General features: G+C 45.3%; 3 protein-coding genes across 4 annotated transcripts; 2 read left to right on the forward strand and 1 right to left on the reverse strand.

The window, feature by feature from the left end:
- Positions 1-882: 882 nt before the first annotated feature.
- Positions 883-3,783, forward strand: LOC112341494. The gene is made up of 7 exons (XM_024661687.1): positions 883-1,097; positions 1,208-1,243; positions 1,309-2,438; positions 2,492-2,737; positions 2,794-3,323; positions 3,370-3,452; positions 3,677-3,783. The coding sequence occupies exons 1-7, from the start codon at positions 887-889 to the stop codon at positions 3,781-3,783; spliced, it is 2,343 nt and encodes a 780-aa protein (XP_024517455.1). The 5' UTR covers positions 883-886.
- A 427-nt stretch (positions 3,784-4,210) lies between these two features.
- On the forward strand, positions 4,211-6,435 carry LOC9651875 (O-fucosyltransferase 39). Of its 2 annotated transcripts, none has more exons than XM_024661729.1 (10): positions 4,211-4,384; positions 4,445-4,504; positions 4,560-4,644; positions 4,699-4,769; positions 4,823-4,911; positions 4,983-5,192; positions 5,250-5,576; positions 5,634-5,772; positions 5,828-6,028; positions 6,083-6,435. In XM_024661729.1, the coding sequence occupies exons 1-10, from the start codon at positions 4,226-4,228 to the stop codon at positions 6,314-6,316; spliced, it is 1,575 nt and encodes a 524-aa protein (XP_024517497.1). In that variant the 5' UTR covers positions 4,211-4,225; the 3' UTR covers positions 6,317-6,435. The 2 variants fall into 2 exon arrangements, with proteins under 2 accessions (XP_024517497.1, XP_002987806.2); XM_002987760.2 differs by having other exon boundaries at positions 4,308-4,384; positions 4,565-4,644.
- Positions 6,426-9,409, reverse strand: LOC112341495. Its single transcript, XM_024661688.1, has 7 exons — positions 9,389-9,409; positions 8,041-9,264; positions 7,742-7,987; positions 7,156-7,685; positions 7,039-7,109; positions 6,853-6,993; positions 6,426-6,463 (listed from the first exon to the last, which is right to left on the reverse strand). Exons 2-7 carry the CDS (start codon positions 9,112-9,114, stop codon positions 6,426-6,428), a joined length of 2,100 nt encoding a protein of 699 aa, XP_024517456.1. The 5' UTR covers positions 9,115-9,264; positions 9,389-9,409.
- Between the last annotated feature and the right edge of the window lie 4,718 nt (positions 9,410-14,127).

Raw genomic sequence — 14,127 nt, forward strand, 5'->3', positions numbered from 1 at the left:
AAAATATTTGTAAATATTGGTCAAGATATGTTGACAGGCTGACAGCCTTGCGCAAACGGCCCAGCTTGGTCAACATGTGAGACTTATCTAAGCCCAGCTCACGTTCTTTATTGACGAGTGAACAATCCAACATTTAGTGAATTATGCTTCACATTTGTCAAAATAATGGGCAAGATCCATGAAAGAGTTGAATATATCTATTGTCAAGAGAAGAAGGTTGCAAAATGATGTTATAACCCATGTGTACAAGTCCCACACTGAATCAAAACCATGAAAGAAGAAGTGCACGGAAGCAAAACAATGGACAAGGATGACTCTAAAGATAGTCAAATATAACATCATAACCAAATATACATGATCAAGAGACATGCCTCTAGCCTGGGACTACTGCCATCTAAGATCATGTCATAGAGAGCGTATACCTCAACAAACCACTCTTAACATCCAATCCCCCTCCAGTCTTAAGAGCCAGGTCAGAGCGGGAGACCCACTCAAGCTCCTGTCTCGCAGCTTGTCCCGTACTAGACCGTGACGAGCTGTTGCTTAACCGGAGGTGGCTCCTTATGGTGGAGCTTGATGTGGAACATGCGGCCTGTAAACTCCCTAGAAAGCAGAGCTCCTTCCGTTCCGTTGAGGTTGGCGAACCCGTTTCCAGCCCCAACCTGTGGCTCTTTGGGCCGCTAATCGCTGATATATAGTTTACAGGGGCGTCACTACCTTTCCCTCAAGCACACTACGCTCCAGGTCGACCACCACAGTATCAAGAGAAACAGCATCCTTTCGTTCCTTCAGGTAGCTTAAGTTCCCAAAGGGAGACTTGGGGAAAGGCATATTTTAGGACATCGTAATAAGAAGTTTTTTGGGCCCGCAGAGCCGAGGGTTAACAATGTCTGCATCCATTGCAAGGCAAATTGAAGCACTCGAGGAGAAAATCGAAGCACTCGAGCAGCAAATCGAAGCATTCAAGAAGCTAATTGAAGAGGCAAAAGATCCAGGGGAGAGGGAGGAGCTGCGGGACGAGAGGCAGCAGCTGCAGGACGAGAGGGAGCAGCTGCAGGATAGACAGCATCAGCTGTGGGAAGCCTTGTTGAACCAGAGTAAGTGGTCTATCTCGTTTCGTGGTTTTGTTGCCCTTTGTGGGCTGGCGTTTGCCTGTTTCCTCGTTTTGTGGCTATGTATTTGCCTATTTGTTACATTTCTGTTTCAGCCACCCCGGCGGCGATAACACTTCAAGCTGCGCCAGGTAAGCAGTCGCTCTTGTCTGTCTGGCTTGCTAAAGAGTTCGTTTTGGATCGGTTTGTGTTGTAGTGTCCAAGTTGCTGGATGTATACGGAGAAAAACTGCAGCGCGCAAGGTGTTTTCACCGGATGCCTGAGAAGAGGGTGCCAACCTGCAAGTTGCCTCTGGACAGCGGTGGTTTATGTACGGACTTGGGAGAATATTTTACTTTGGTCGGAAGGGAGGAGACGATTCAGCATCTGATGGCAGCCGCTGCAAGGGTGTTTGGAACTTTCATGAACACGACGGCCAATGCCTCGGATATTGAACAAAGAGAGTTCTTGTTGATGCTCATCGGATTTCCCGGCGCAGGTAAAACAACTGTCGGGACATGCCTCTCAGCTCTTCTCAGAGAAGCGTGGGAGAGGGACACAAAAACAGGGGATATAGATGGCCTTGTAGAGGATCAGCTAGGCGACAAAGGGCTTGTGAAGCAGTTCAAAGAAATGGTGAACAACGTGTTGGAGACCGGCAGAGAACTTACAATGTATCATTCGGTTGAAACTACGAGGGCAGGGCATGTAACTCCCCTGGAGAACGGCCTGGCGGCAGAACAGGTTTTGGCCCTTCGGTGCTTTCATGCAGCTCTTTGTCCAGTGAATACTACTGGTTATGGCGGCTTTCTCAGGCAGTTGGATGACAAATTTCCAGGCCTGAGGGATGTGCTGACTTTGGGAGATGTGATCGACTTCATTCGAACTGGACTTAAGGTTCCTGCAGATAAGCGAATTTTCCTATCTTGGTTTTTTGATGACGTGAACAAGGCCCAGCCTCAGCACGGCGGCCCACCCACATCGTCCTGGATTCATGATGCTTTTTCGGCCTACGTTCAACATATCAAAGACAACCGAGGTGGCCTGACGTTTCCTATACTTACAGCAGCAACGACCGAATTTGCCGGGGCCACAATGCGCTACACGTCAACGGAGAAGGCTCTAAGTATTTTTATACCTATCAGGCCTTTGAAAGAGCAGGAGGTGGTCAGAGTTACGAAAATCTTCCTTACAAGACTAGGAAATACTCTGGACATGGAGAAACCATTTGAGCTAAAGGACGGACTAAGGAACCTGATAAAGTTATCAGGAGGGAATCCTCGCATGCTTGTTCACCTTTTGAGAGGGTTGATGGCTGACCTGGATGCTTCAAAGTTCTATGAAAAGGTTTCCTTGTCTTTTATCTTGATGTGATGAGAAAATTTCTATGTTTGTTACAGGTGAATCAAGATCTCACTCAAATCGATCTCCGTAACACAATAACGACCGCCTGGGGTAATATCAAACGTGGGTTTTATTATCGGTACCTTAAGGACGGGAAGTATTTGTTGGTGTTACGAGCTTTTTATGTTGCGCTGCTGGGGACCCTGATCAGTCGGGAAGAACTAGTCTGGCCAGGTAGCAGATACGAAGATAACTGGGGGTCTTTAGAGTCTTACGGTTTAGTTGGACTCTTACGCAACGAGGTACTATTTTGATATTTCAGAGTTTATGTCAGAACTTACGCAGTTGTCAATTACAGGAGCTGTCATCTAACAAGAAGATTAAATTATCAAGAGATGAAGATGCTGCTTTCTCCATCATGTTCTCTCCACTCCTCATTTACCATCTCGTTGAGAACCTACATGTGGCGGAGCTCCAGGATTTGTGTCCATCTAAACTAATCTCTAATCCCAAAAACAAGGAGGTATCTGATCTGATGTCCATTGTGTTGATGATCTATATGTTGCGGCTTTTTCATGATCATGAGGGGAAGGGAACAGTATTTGAATTTAGACTCCAGGAAATTCTTCCTTCCAATTTCTGCATTCCTGCAACTATGCAAACTTTGAAGTTCCAGGTGCCAGCTGGTGCAAAGTTTGGACGTCCGACACATCAGCCTCATCAGATATATACAGCAGACGTATTTCAAGCCTTCCTAAGAGACAACAGTCAGCAGTTTTATTGGGTTGGTGTTGGCAACCACGGACCTGATAGCTTCATCCATCTGCAGCTGGTGGATGCTGAGAATAAGCTGCAAGATTTCTTTTTATTTATTGAGAGCAAACACAGGTATAAAAAACCTTTATAAAGCTCAATGTAATGTATTGTGTAACAGGGATGTTTATGAAGGACAGCAAGCCAATTGGGAAGAAAACTTTGAGAAAAAAATATGGACAATAAAGCAATGGATGAATGAAGGTATTTATTTTCTAGTTGTGAGAGGTTAATTGTGTGTATTTTCAGGTGAGAATTACGTCATGGTCTTTATGACTGATCAAGCATTGGATAACTTGATTTCCAAAGTCAAAATATCTGAAAGGATGGTGGTGCTTGTACTAAAGGTTCATGAATGTTTATATGGGTATCCATTTGGTAAATTATTTTAATGCTTTTATTATTAGTTTTTTATGTTCTATTTGTAGGTTTATTAGGTGCTGCGTGTTTTGATCTCGTCTACAAACCTAGTAATGAGCAAGATGACAGTTTTGATGAAGAGCCCAGCACGAAGAGGAGTCGTTGGTGTTTCTAAAATGCTGTTACCACATTTATTCGTTTACCAATAATATTAACACTATGTGACGATTTAGTTCACAAATCTTTAGAAATTGTTAAATGTTAGATGTAAATTAACATACTGTGGTCATGGCTGGAGAACTGATGTTGTGTGTGTATAAACTATAATGCTTGAGTATGCATAAACACCCCATGCGTGCAAAGATTTGTGCTATATTGATGCTATGAAGGAAAATTTGTGTAGTTCTTGTTGGGATGTCCAAGGAACAGATTAATCGGCCTTTTGTGTGAGGACACAATTTTAAGTAATCGCTACAGATGTAATAAGCTCCCATACCAAGCATTGCCCAGTTGGGCAACAATGTTTAGCACTGGTCTATAGTCCCTTTTTTAATCTACACGTTTAAATACCTCGTACGGACGAGGTACGGTTATAGGGATTAGCATAGATCTTGAGAATGTGGCAGCGCCATCGCAAAGCGGCGAAGCAGCACAAGAGTGACGCCGTGGATCCGGAATGGAAGCTCCTGCTGTTCTTGCTCTTGGCCGCCGGATTGTGTGGATATCGCATCGGAGGCGTGAGCGAGGAAGCGGCATGGACGATCGACCTCTTCTCGGTGAGGGATTTAGGGGATTTGTTCTTCTTCTCGGTCGGCTGAGGCTACATTCTGCGCCAGGAATATGATCCTCCTCGTTTGCAGTACCGCGATCTCGTGGAATCCTTCCGGAAAGAAGAGGTATGTTTGTCTCTCGGGTGTTCCTTCGTTTCCCCAGATGAAAATATTCTCACAGGGTAGATTGGAGCGTCCGGGGTTGTGGGATAGGCCCTCGGACAATGGCTGGAAGCGGTGCCCCGAGGATTTTGATCGTTTCTCACGTAAGTTCTTTGTGACGAGAAATTCGACTCTTTACAGCTTTATCAGGTGTGTAGTGACGACATGGGATCGATCTCGCTACTTTCAAGTTCTTTGCGGAGGGGGCTTGTTTCAGCTACATATTTGTGTGAGAAATGGTTTTGCCTTTTTCTTTGACGAATCTCTAGTGGCTGGTTTCAGGTCTGCAATGCTGTTGCTGTAGCAAGGCTTCTCAATGCTACGCTTGTCATTCCATACTTCAAGCACCATCCGTTCTGGAACGATCCAAGGTCTTTGGTTCTACACTTGTTCTTCGATTTGCTTCTTGTTGTGAATTTACTTGTTTTCGTGTATGTTTCAGCCAGTTTGAAGATATTTACGACTTGAACCATTTCATGTCAACCCTGAAAGGCGATGTGAAAATCGTCACAGAGTTGCCTGCAATGTATAGTTGGAGCACGCCGAGTTTCTACTGGGGACGTTGCTTGGATAGGCCGAATTGTATGACGTTTCTTCCAAAGCACACTACCCCCAAATGGTTCTTCCAGCACATTCTCCCGATTATGGAAAGGTAAACGGGATCACTGTTTTTTCGTTTGCATGTTTGTTAACGGTTATTCCAAAACAGATATGAAGTCGCAGCTGTTGATGGTTTTGAGCACAAACTTACCTTTGAAGGTCTCCCTGCGAGTATCAGCAAGCTGCGATGCAAGGTGAACTTCTACGCCCTGCGCTTTGTGAAGCCGATCCGGGATCTTGGAGATGCATTGACGCTGCGGATGAGAACCAAAACATTATCAGGCGATCCACTGCGTAACCAGGAAAATTCGACAAAGAAGTACATCGGTCTTCACGTGAGATTCGAAAGAGACATGCTTGCATATTCTAGTTGTGACTTTGGTGGAGGTCAGGCCGAGCAGAAAGCTCTTGCGTCATTTCGATACCAAGTTTGGAGGTATCAGCTTAACATTCCTAACTGTGAAATACTACTTTCTGCTTTTCTGTGTTCCAGTAACCGAGTCATCAAAGCGCTGAAGAGGCCTTCTGATCTTCGGCGAAATGGAAGCTGTCCTCTAACTCCAGAAGAGATCGGCCTCCTCCTTGCCGCATTCGGCTTTACCGCCACTACGCCCCTCTATATTGCTGGAAAGGTACATGAACTCCTTGTTCTTTCGTTTTTCGCCGCTAGACTCGTCTTCAAAACAGGCAGTTTATGGGGGACCTCGGAGAATGGAGCCGCTGAAAAGTCTATTCCCTCTCGTCGAAAACAAGCACTCGCTCGCCACGAGACAGGAGCTGGCGCCTTTCCGGAACTTTGCTCACAAGCTGACGGCCTTGGACTTCAGGGTGCTCTTCAACAGCGACGTCTATATGTCCAATGCCGCTGGAAATCTTCCAAACGTCCTGGTGAGCAAGTCAGATCGATCTGGGATTAGTGATTCCTTTCTTCCTCCCTTGCAGACGGGACATAGAAGCTACTTTGGGCCTTACGCATCGGTTCATCCCGACAAAGCTCGCTTAGCAACGCTTCTTTCGGACGAGAGACACGCGACGAACTGGACGAGCTTTGCGGAGCGGGCTTTCGCGGCGCACGAGTCGCGAATGGGAGCGATCGAGCCGAGGAAATCGAGGTACTCCGTTTTCAGGTATCCAGCGCCGGATTGTATGTGTTTGCGATCCAATTCGCGAGATTAGATCTTTCTAAAGTTCCCAAACTGCAAAATGACTATAGAGCTAAACATTGTTGCCCAACCTTTGTATGGGAGCCTATTACATCTGTAGCGATTACTTAAAATTGTGTGTCTCACACAAAAGACTGTTCCTTGGACATCCCAGCAAGAACTACACAAATTTTCCTTCATAGCATCCATATAGCACAAATCTTTGCACGCATGGGGTGTTTATGCATACTCAAGCATTATAGTTTATACACACACAACATCAGTTCTCTAGCCATGACCACATTATGTTAAAACATTTCACAATTTCAAAAGATTTGTGAGCTTTAGCGGGATAAATCGTCACAACAAACGTTTAATATTATTGGTAAACGAGTAAATATGGTAACAGCATTTTAAAAACACCAACGACTCCTCTTCGTGCTGGGCTCTTCATCAAAACTGTCATCTTGCTCATTACTAGGTTTGTAGACGAGATCAAAACACACAGCACCTAATAAACCTACAAATAAAACATAAAAAACTAATAATAAAAGAATTAAAATAACTTACCAAATGGACTCTGCGCTGGATACCCATATAAACATTCATGAACCTCTGGCACAAGCACCACCATCCTTTCAGATTTTTTGACTTTGGAAATCAAGTTATCCAATGCTTGATCGATCATAAGGACCATGGCGTAATTCTCACCTGAAAATACACACAATAAACCTCCCACAACTAGAAAATAAATACCTTCATTCATCCATTGCTTTACTGTCCATATTTTTCTCTCAAAGTTGGCTTGCTGCCCTTCATAAACATCCCTGTTATACAGTACATTACATTGAGCTTTATAAAGGTTTTTTATACCTGTGTTTGCTCTCAATAAATAAAAAGAAATCTTGCAGCTTGTTCTCAGCATCCACCAGCTGCAGATGGATGAAGCTATCAGGTCCATGGTTGCTAACACCAACCCAATAAAACTGCTGACTGTTGTCTCTTAAGAAGGCCTGAAATACATCTGCTGTATGTATCTGATGCGGCTGATGTGTCGGACGTCCAAACTTTGCACCAGCTGGCAGCCGGAACTTCAAAGCTTGCATACTTGCAGGAATGCAGAAATTGGAGGGAAGAATTTCTTCGAGTCTAAACTCGAATACTGTTCCCTTCCCCTCATGATCATGAAAAAGCCGCAACATATAGATCATCAACACAATGGACATCAGATCAGATACCTCCTTGTTTTTGGGATTAGAGATTAGTTTAGATGGACACAAATCCTGGAGCTCCACCACATGTAGGTTCTCGACGAGATGGTAAATGAGGAGTGGAGAGAACATGATGGAGAAAGCAGCATCTTCATCTCTTGATAATTTAATCTTCTTGTTAGATGATAGCTCCTGTAATTGACAACCGCATAAGTTCTGACATAAACTCTGAAATATCAAAATAGTACCTCGTTGCGTAAGAGTCCAACTAAACCGCAAGACTCTAAAGACCCCCAGTTATCTTCGTATCTGCTACCTGGCCAAACCAGTTCTTCCCGACTGATCAGGGTCCCCAGCAGCGCAACATAAAAAGCTCGTAACACCAACAAATACTTCTCGTCCTTAAGGTACCGATAATAAAAACCACGTTTGATATTACCCCAGGCGGTCGTTATTGTGTTGCGGAGATCGATTTGAGTGAGATCTTGATTCACCTGTAACAAACATAGAAATTTTCTCATCACATCAAGATAAAAGACAAGGAAACCTTTTCATAGAACTTCGAAGCATCCAGGTCAGGCATCAACCCTCTCAAAAGGTGAACAAGCATGCGAGGATTCCCTCCTGATAACTTTATCAGGTTCCTTAGTCCGTCCTTTAGCTCAAATTGTTTCTCCATGTCCAGAGTATTTCCTAGTCTTGTAAGGAAGATTTTCGTAACTCTGACCACCTCCTGCTCTTTCAAAGGCCTGATAGGTATAAAAATACTCAGAGCCTTCTCCGTTGATGTGTAGCGCATTGTGGCCCCGGCAAATTCGGTCGTTGCTGCTGTAAGTATAGGAAACGTCAGGCCACCTCGGTTGTCTTTGATATGTTGAACGTAGGCCGAGAAAGCATCATGAATCCAGGACGATGCGGGTGGGCGGGCGTGCTGAGGCCGGGCCTTGTTGACTTCATCAAAAAACCAAGATAGGAAAATTCGCTTATCCGCAGGAACCTTAAGACCAGTTCGAATGAAGTCGATCACATCTCCCAAAGTCAGCACATTCCTCAGGCCTGGAAATTTGTCATCCAACTGCCTGAGAAAGCCGCCATAACCGGTAGTATTCACTGGACAAAGAGCTGCATGAAAACACCGAAGGGCCAAAACCTGTTCTGCTGCCAGGCCGTTCTCCAGGGGAGTTACATGCCCTGCCCTCGTAGTTTCAACCGCATGATACATTGTAAGATCTCTGCCGGTCTCCAACACGTTGTTCACCATTTCTTTGAACTGCTTCACAAGCCCTTTGTCGCCTAGCTGATCCTCTACAAGGCCATCTATATCCCCTGCTTTTGTGTCCCTCTCCCACGCTTCTCTGAGAAGAGCTGAGAGGCACGTCCCGACAGCTGTTTTACCTGCGCCGGGAAATCCGATGAGCATCAACAAGAACTCTCTTTGTTCAATATCCGAGGCATTGGCCGTCGTGTTCATGAAAGTTCCAAACACCCTCGCAGCGGCTGCCATGAGATGCTGAATCGTCTCCTCCCTTCCGACCAAAGTAAAATATTCTCCCAAGTCCGTACATAAACCACCGTTGTCCAGAAGAGGCAACTTGCCGGTTGGCACCCTCTTCTCAGGCATCCGGTGAAAACACCTTGCGCGCTGCAGGTTTTCTCCGTATACATCCAGCAACTTGGACACTACAAACACAAACCGATCCAAAACGAACTCGTTAGCAAGCCAGCGAGTGCTTACCTGGCGCAGCTTGAAGTGTTATCGCCGCCGGGGTCGCTGAAACAGAAATGTAACAAATAGGCAAATACATAGCCACAAAACGAGGAAACAGGCGCGCAGCCAAACATAGAGGAGACCAGCCCACAACAAACAAAACCACGAAACGAGGTAGACCACTTACTCTGGTTCAACAAGGCATCCCACAGCTGCTGCTTTCTATCCCGCAGCTGCTCCCTCTCGTCCTGCAGCTGCTGCCTCTCGTCCCACAGCTCCTCCCTCTCCTCTGGATCTTTTGCCTCTTCGATTAGCTTCTTGACTGCTTCGATTTGCTGCTCGAGTGCTTCGATTTTCTCCACGAGTGCTTCAATTCGCCTCGCAATGGATGCAGACATTGTTAACCCTACTCGCCAAATGGCCGAAAAACTTATAAATCACTCTTATTACGATACGCTTGTAGTCCTAAGATATGCCTTTCCCCAAGCTACCTGAAGGAACGAAAGGATGCTGGTGGTCGACTTGGAGCATAGCGTGCTTGAGGGAAAGGTGACGCCCCTGTAAACTATATATCAGTAGCAGCGAAGCTCCTTCCGTTCCGTTGAGGTTGGCGACCCCAAAGGTACACTCTACCTGTGGCTCTTTGGGCCGTTCTAGGGAGGTTACAGGCTTCCAGCTTCGTCCCGCATGTTCCACATCAAGCTCCACCATAAGGAGCCACCTCCGGTTAAGCAACAGCTCGTCACGGAGCATCTAGTGCGGAACAAGCTGCGAGACAGGAGCTTGAGTGGGTCTCCCGCTCTGACCTGGCTCTTAAGACTGGAGGGGATTGGATATGAAGAGTGGTTTGTTGAGGTATACGCTCTCTATGACATGATCCTAGGTGGCAGTAGTGCCACTTCATTGATTGAAGTGTAGGCTAGAGGCATGTCTCTTGATCATGTATATTCGTAGAGTCATCCTTGTCCATTGTTTTGCTTCCGTGCACTTCTTCTTTCATGGTTTTGATTCAGTGTGGGACTTGTACACATGGGTTATGACATCATTTTGAAACCTTCTTCTCTTGACAATAGATATATTCAACTCCTTCATGGATCGTGCTCGGGCATTGCCAAGAACAAGCTCTTGACCTGGTCGATATGGCTGGGCATAGAACGCTAGGACAAAAAACGATGAGTATGGAAAACGCAGTGCGCAACAAAGTTTAGGCAAATAGAAACTTTACCTCATCGGCCAGATGAATCGAAGGCCTCCGTAATCCAAGAGCATTCCTGGACGAGTTTAGAGAAGAAGGGCATTCCATGTCACGAGATCTCTCGATGGTGCAGATTTGATACAGCAACTCATGCCATCCGTATTGAATATGATTCTTAAATGCTGTGACCAATATGCCAATGTGCTCGACGTCATCTTTCGTGCTTGCTGTTGGTTTCAGCCACCTCTAAAAGAGTTGCTAGCACGGCATTACATGTAGTAAGATTTCGCTGGATGCCGGAGAGGAGCTTGATCTCTTGGACATTGAAGCTGACGGCGGCCAGGCAAATTTTTTACACGATGCCCGAGTCTCGCGCAGCAATGGTTCACGCAGCACAGGAAGCATCTCGCCCAGCACGGCGGCGACCTCAATCAAGCAGCTCTTCCATTCCCCGTTCACTACCTTGCGTGTACTCCTCGCACTTGAGCGGAATGATTTTTAAAGCCGAGCAAGTAAACCAACTGGATCAGCCCAGTCAACCCCCATACTCACTGAAGAAAGAACCCCAAATCTCATTTCTGTGTAGCACACACACTGTATTACAAAGGGATTGCATATTTTTACACAGGAGACACATTAAAGAGAGGATGAAATCTCAATTTCATCCTCTGCACAAGGTTCTTGTATGTAATGAAATGCATAGTACTCACCAGGAGGATCTTGCTGCCTGCCATTCACTGGAGAAATCCATAGTGAGCAACCGGATGTAAAAAGAAAAAACCTAGACATACCGTATGGTAACAAGAAGCGTAGAGGATCGCCGATGACGCGATCCTCCGGGTCATCTGCGAAAGAACAGGTCAGATTAGTTACCTTGCTTGTAAGCCTTACCAATGTCTTGCCATTCCGTGTTCAAGAGCTCCTCCAACATAGAGTCATCGAGCCGTCGTGAGCGTATTTTTGAAGCGTGATTACTATAAGGATTTTGCTTCGGTCCTTGAATGGTCCAACTATAGATTTACACGCCTCATTCAGCCTTCCAGAAGTGAGCTTCATTTTACTTATACCTTAGTTGCTAATCGCTGTTTCAGGATGGACGAGCAAGTAAAAGGCCTGGCTGAGGAGCTCGACTGCCACTGGCCTGCAGTGTTTCTGGCGACAAAGTTCAACAGTGTGGTGGTTATCGTTCATGAAAGATGGGTGTACACTGCTGGGGATTCGAACGCGCATATAATCCTTGCCAGAAATTTTATTTGACCACAGGCTATCACCAGTAATGGATAAGGGCTTCCTAACTATGGAAGTGATGAGCCCATCTTGTTCTATTTTCATCAGGTGATGTCTTATGTGCACAGTGCGAGTCTCTTTCTCACACTTTTTTGTGTCCAGGAACGTCTACAAACCGCAGATCAGTATCTAGTGATTGGCTCCAAGCAAATATGGACCTACATTCGGGAGACGGACTACATGCTACCGATCCTGCAGAGCCGCATAGATGTTGAGGTGCATACTTTGTTTTGAACAGTGCTCCATCCAAATGCTTCGTTTGCAGGGCCAGCTTCCAGAGCAGGCTTGATGTCCTCTGCTAAAGGCTTTGTCCCCAGAGCCTCTAGTATATATCTGACGAGGAACTTGACTCGCAAGTTGAATAACTTGTGCACTGAATCTCTATCAGAAACATTCAGAACCATTTACTATAAGGCATACCTGGACCAGTGCCCTCTCGATCATTCCCACATATACATCATGAAGTGCAGCGATCGTGACGTCGCCAGCCACGTCCTTGTGCCACGTCGAATCCTTGTGTGTGTATGTTCGTCAAGTCGAACCGCACAATTAGCGCCAGAAATCCTAATTTCTTGGTAATTTTCTTTCTAACTGCCAATTTTTTTTTAGGTTCGGGTGTTGCTGGAGAATCAACTGCCAGTGGATCTGGAAGAGGAGTTCAAAGTGTACTTCAAAGGCAACTACGATGAAATGCTAGTACTGCCGTTCATTGATCGACATATATTGACACAGTTTGCTAGGCATGAAAGAGAGGAACTCGGTAACAGCCTTGTTTGCTTGCTTTGTTTTTATCTTGCAAGGGAATTCTGATCGACCGACCTGATTCCACGGGGGATGAGTATATAAATTTGCGTACATTACTTTCAAAACAAAGTTTTTCTGATTTAGGACGATGCTTTACTCCGGGCCCTTTGTTTGTGTCCCGAGATTCTACCTGAGGTCGAGAGTTCGAGCCTCTCTCACCCCATTTTTTCTCCCAATAAGTTTGCGATTTTATTTAAATCAGATTTAAAATCATAGGACAATTCATTTTGTGCCTCCAATTTGGTTAGTTCTTGATGCAGTGGCCCTTGCTCCATTTCCAGCCAAATTGGCATTGGTGGCACTTGTTGTTGTACCAGTACCAATTGCTCGGGCAACTCACGCATTTGCTTCCACTCCACTTCCATCCGGAGAGGCATCGGTGGCAATCGCTGCTATACCAGAACCAACCTTTGGGACACTGAATGCACTTGTGGCCATCCCAGTTCCATCCAGATTTGCATCGCTGCTGGGCTGCTGCGTTTGCGATGCCACCGAAGTCCACTCCAACCAGGAGGATTGTCACAAACATGGCCAGAAGCATCAGTTGGGACTTGCTCGCCATTGTATCGTCAATCTAGAAATGTAAATTAATTGCTTTTCATGTATCTCTTCTTTCTCTTGATCAACTGCTTTGCTGGGTTCTGCCAATGTGTACCAATTTATATGGAGGAGTTGAGGCTGAGTCCAAGTAAGACAGCTATGCACACGGTTTTTACTGCGTCTCCGGCAAGACATGTCGTGTTTGTGCTTGATTGACGGGGTCAATCCAAATGAAACAGTCTCAAGATTCCTATTTAAGTCCCATGAAATCATCAAAAGTTACGAGTTATGAATTAAATATGATAATATTTTTAAAGGTAAATAGGCAAGAAATTTACGAACCGTTAGAAACAAAAGACACCCAATTTCTTGTTGGAAGTATACAAGGTATTTAAAGTCCACTCGTACTTGTGCCCAGACTCTAATCTACATTTCTCTCTCATCTATTGTCTCCTGAATGAAATCTCAGAGTATGGAACTCAGCAGCACAATTCGGTAATCTTGCTGCTCTAGTTGCTAGAAACTAAAAGTGAAACTGGCAGCTGGTGCACACTTTTTCTACCTCTTGTTACTTGCCAAAAGAACATAGAAAACGGCAAAAAGAAAAAGAAATTCCCAAGAGGGATGGCACCAAATGAGTGCAGAGAGAGAAAGAGAGAGCAAAGAAAACACTTGATTTGTAATGCAAATAAGATGTGCATAAACTCAATCAAAAGTAGCTTTCTCTACAACCAAGTATTTATACTACATGCCTCCAACCCTTCTATAGAATTTGTATGCTTCAGTAGCAAGTGTCTTGTCAAGCAGACTCTGCATGAGCTTTAAAATGGGATGTCATGGAAAGAAAAGCACACACATTTTATTCACCAAAAGGTTACAATGATCATTGTCATTGACATCCTATATGAACTTGGATCTTGATGGGCAACTTCACATACCAGTACCAGTTGGTAGGGCAGCGGTGGCAAGAACCCGAATACCAGTACCAATTGTGCGGGCATTAATATCGCTGGCAAGAATTGTTGTACCAGTACCAGCGGAGCGGGCAAGAGACGCACTTCTTCACATCCCAGTGCCATCCCGGCTTGCATCGCCTCTGG

The sequence above is a fragment of the Selaginella moellendorffii genome, unplaced genomic scaffold (assembly GCF_000143415.4).
Source record: "Selaginella moellendorffii unplaced genomic scaffold, v1.0 SELMOscaffold_84, whole genome shotgun sequence".
NCBI lineage: Eukaryota > Viridiplantae > Streptophyta > Lycopodiopsida > Selaginellales > Selaginellaceae > Selaginella > Selaginella moellendorffii.

What these genes read in the sequence shown, in the direction of transcription:
- LOC112341494 (XM_024661687.1), top strand. Translation starts at nt 887, where the DNA reads ATGTCTGCATCCATTGCAAGGCAAATTGAAGCACTCGAGGAGAAAATC. An exon ending in GGAAGCCTTGTTGAACCAGA is followed by an intron (nt 1,098 to 1,207) that starts GTAAGTGGTCTA and finishes TTTCTGTTTCAG; the next exon opens with CCACCCCGGCGGCGATAACA. An exon ending in AACACTTCAAGCTGCGCCAG is followed by an intron (nt 1,244 to 1,308) that starts GTAAGCAGTCGC and finishes TTTGTGTTGTAG; the next exon opens with TGTCCAAGTTGCTGGATGTA.
- LOC9651875 (XM_024661729.1), top strand. Translation starts at nt 4,226, where the DNA reads ATGTGGCAGCGCCATCGCAAAGCGGCGAAGCAGCACAAGAGTGACGCC. An exon ending in ATTCTCCCGATTATGGAAAG is followed by an intron (nt 5,193 to 5,249) that starts GTAAACGGGATC and finishes ATTCCAAAACAG; the next exon opens with ATATGAAGTCGCAGCTGTTG. An exon ending in CCCTCTATATTGCTGGAAAG is followed by an intron (nt 5,773 to 5,827) that starts GTACATGAACTC and finishes TCTTCAAAACAG; the next exon opens with GCAGTTTATGGGGGACCTCG.
- LOC112341495 (XM_024661688.1), bottom strand. Translation starts at nt 9,114, where the DNA reads ATGCCTGAGAAGAGGGTGCCAACCGGCAAGTTGCCTCTTCTGGACAAC. An exon ending in CTTCGAAGTTCTATGAAAAG is followed by an intron (nt 7,988 to 8,040) that starts GTTTCCTTGTCT and finishes TGTTTGTTACAG; the next exon opens with GTGAATCAAGATCTCACTCA. An exon ending in TTGGACTCTTACGCAACGAG is followed by an intron (nt 7,686 to 7,741) that starts GTACTATTTTGA and finishes TGTCAATTACAG; the next exon opens with GAGCTATCATCTAACAAGAA.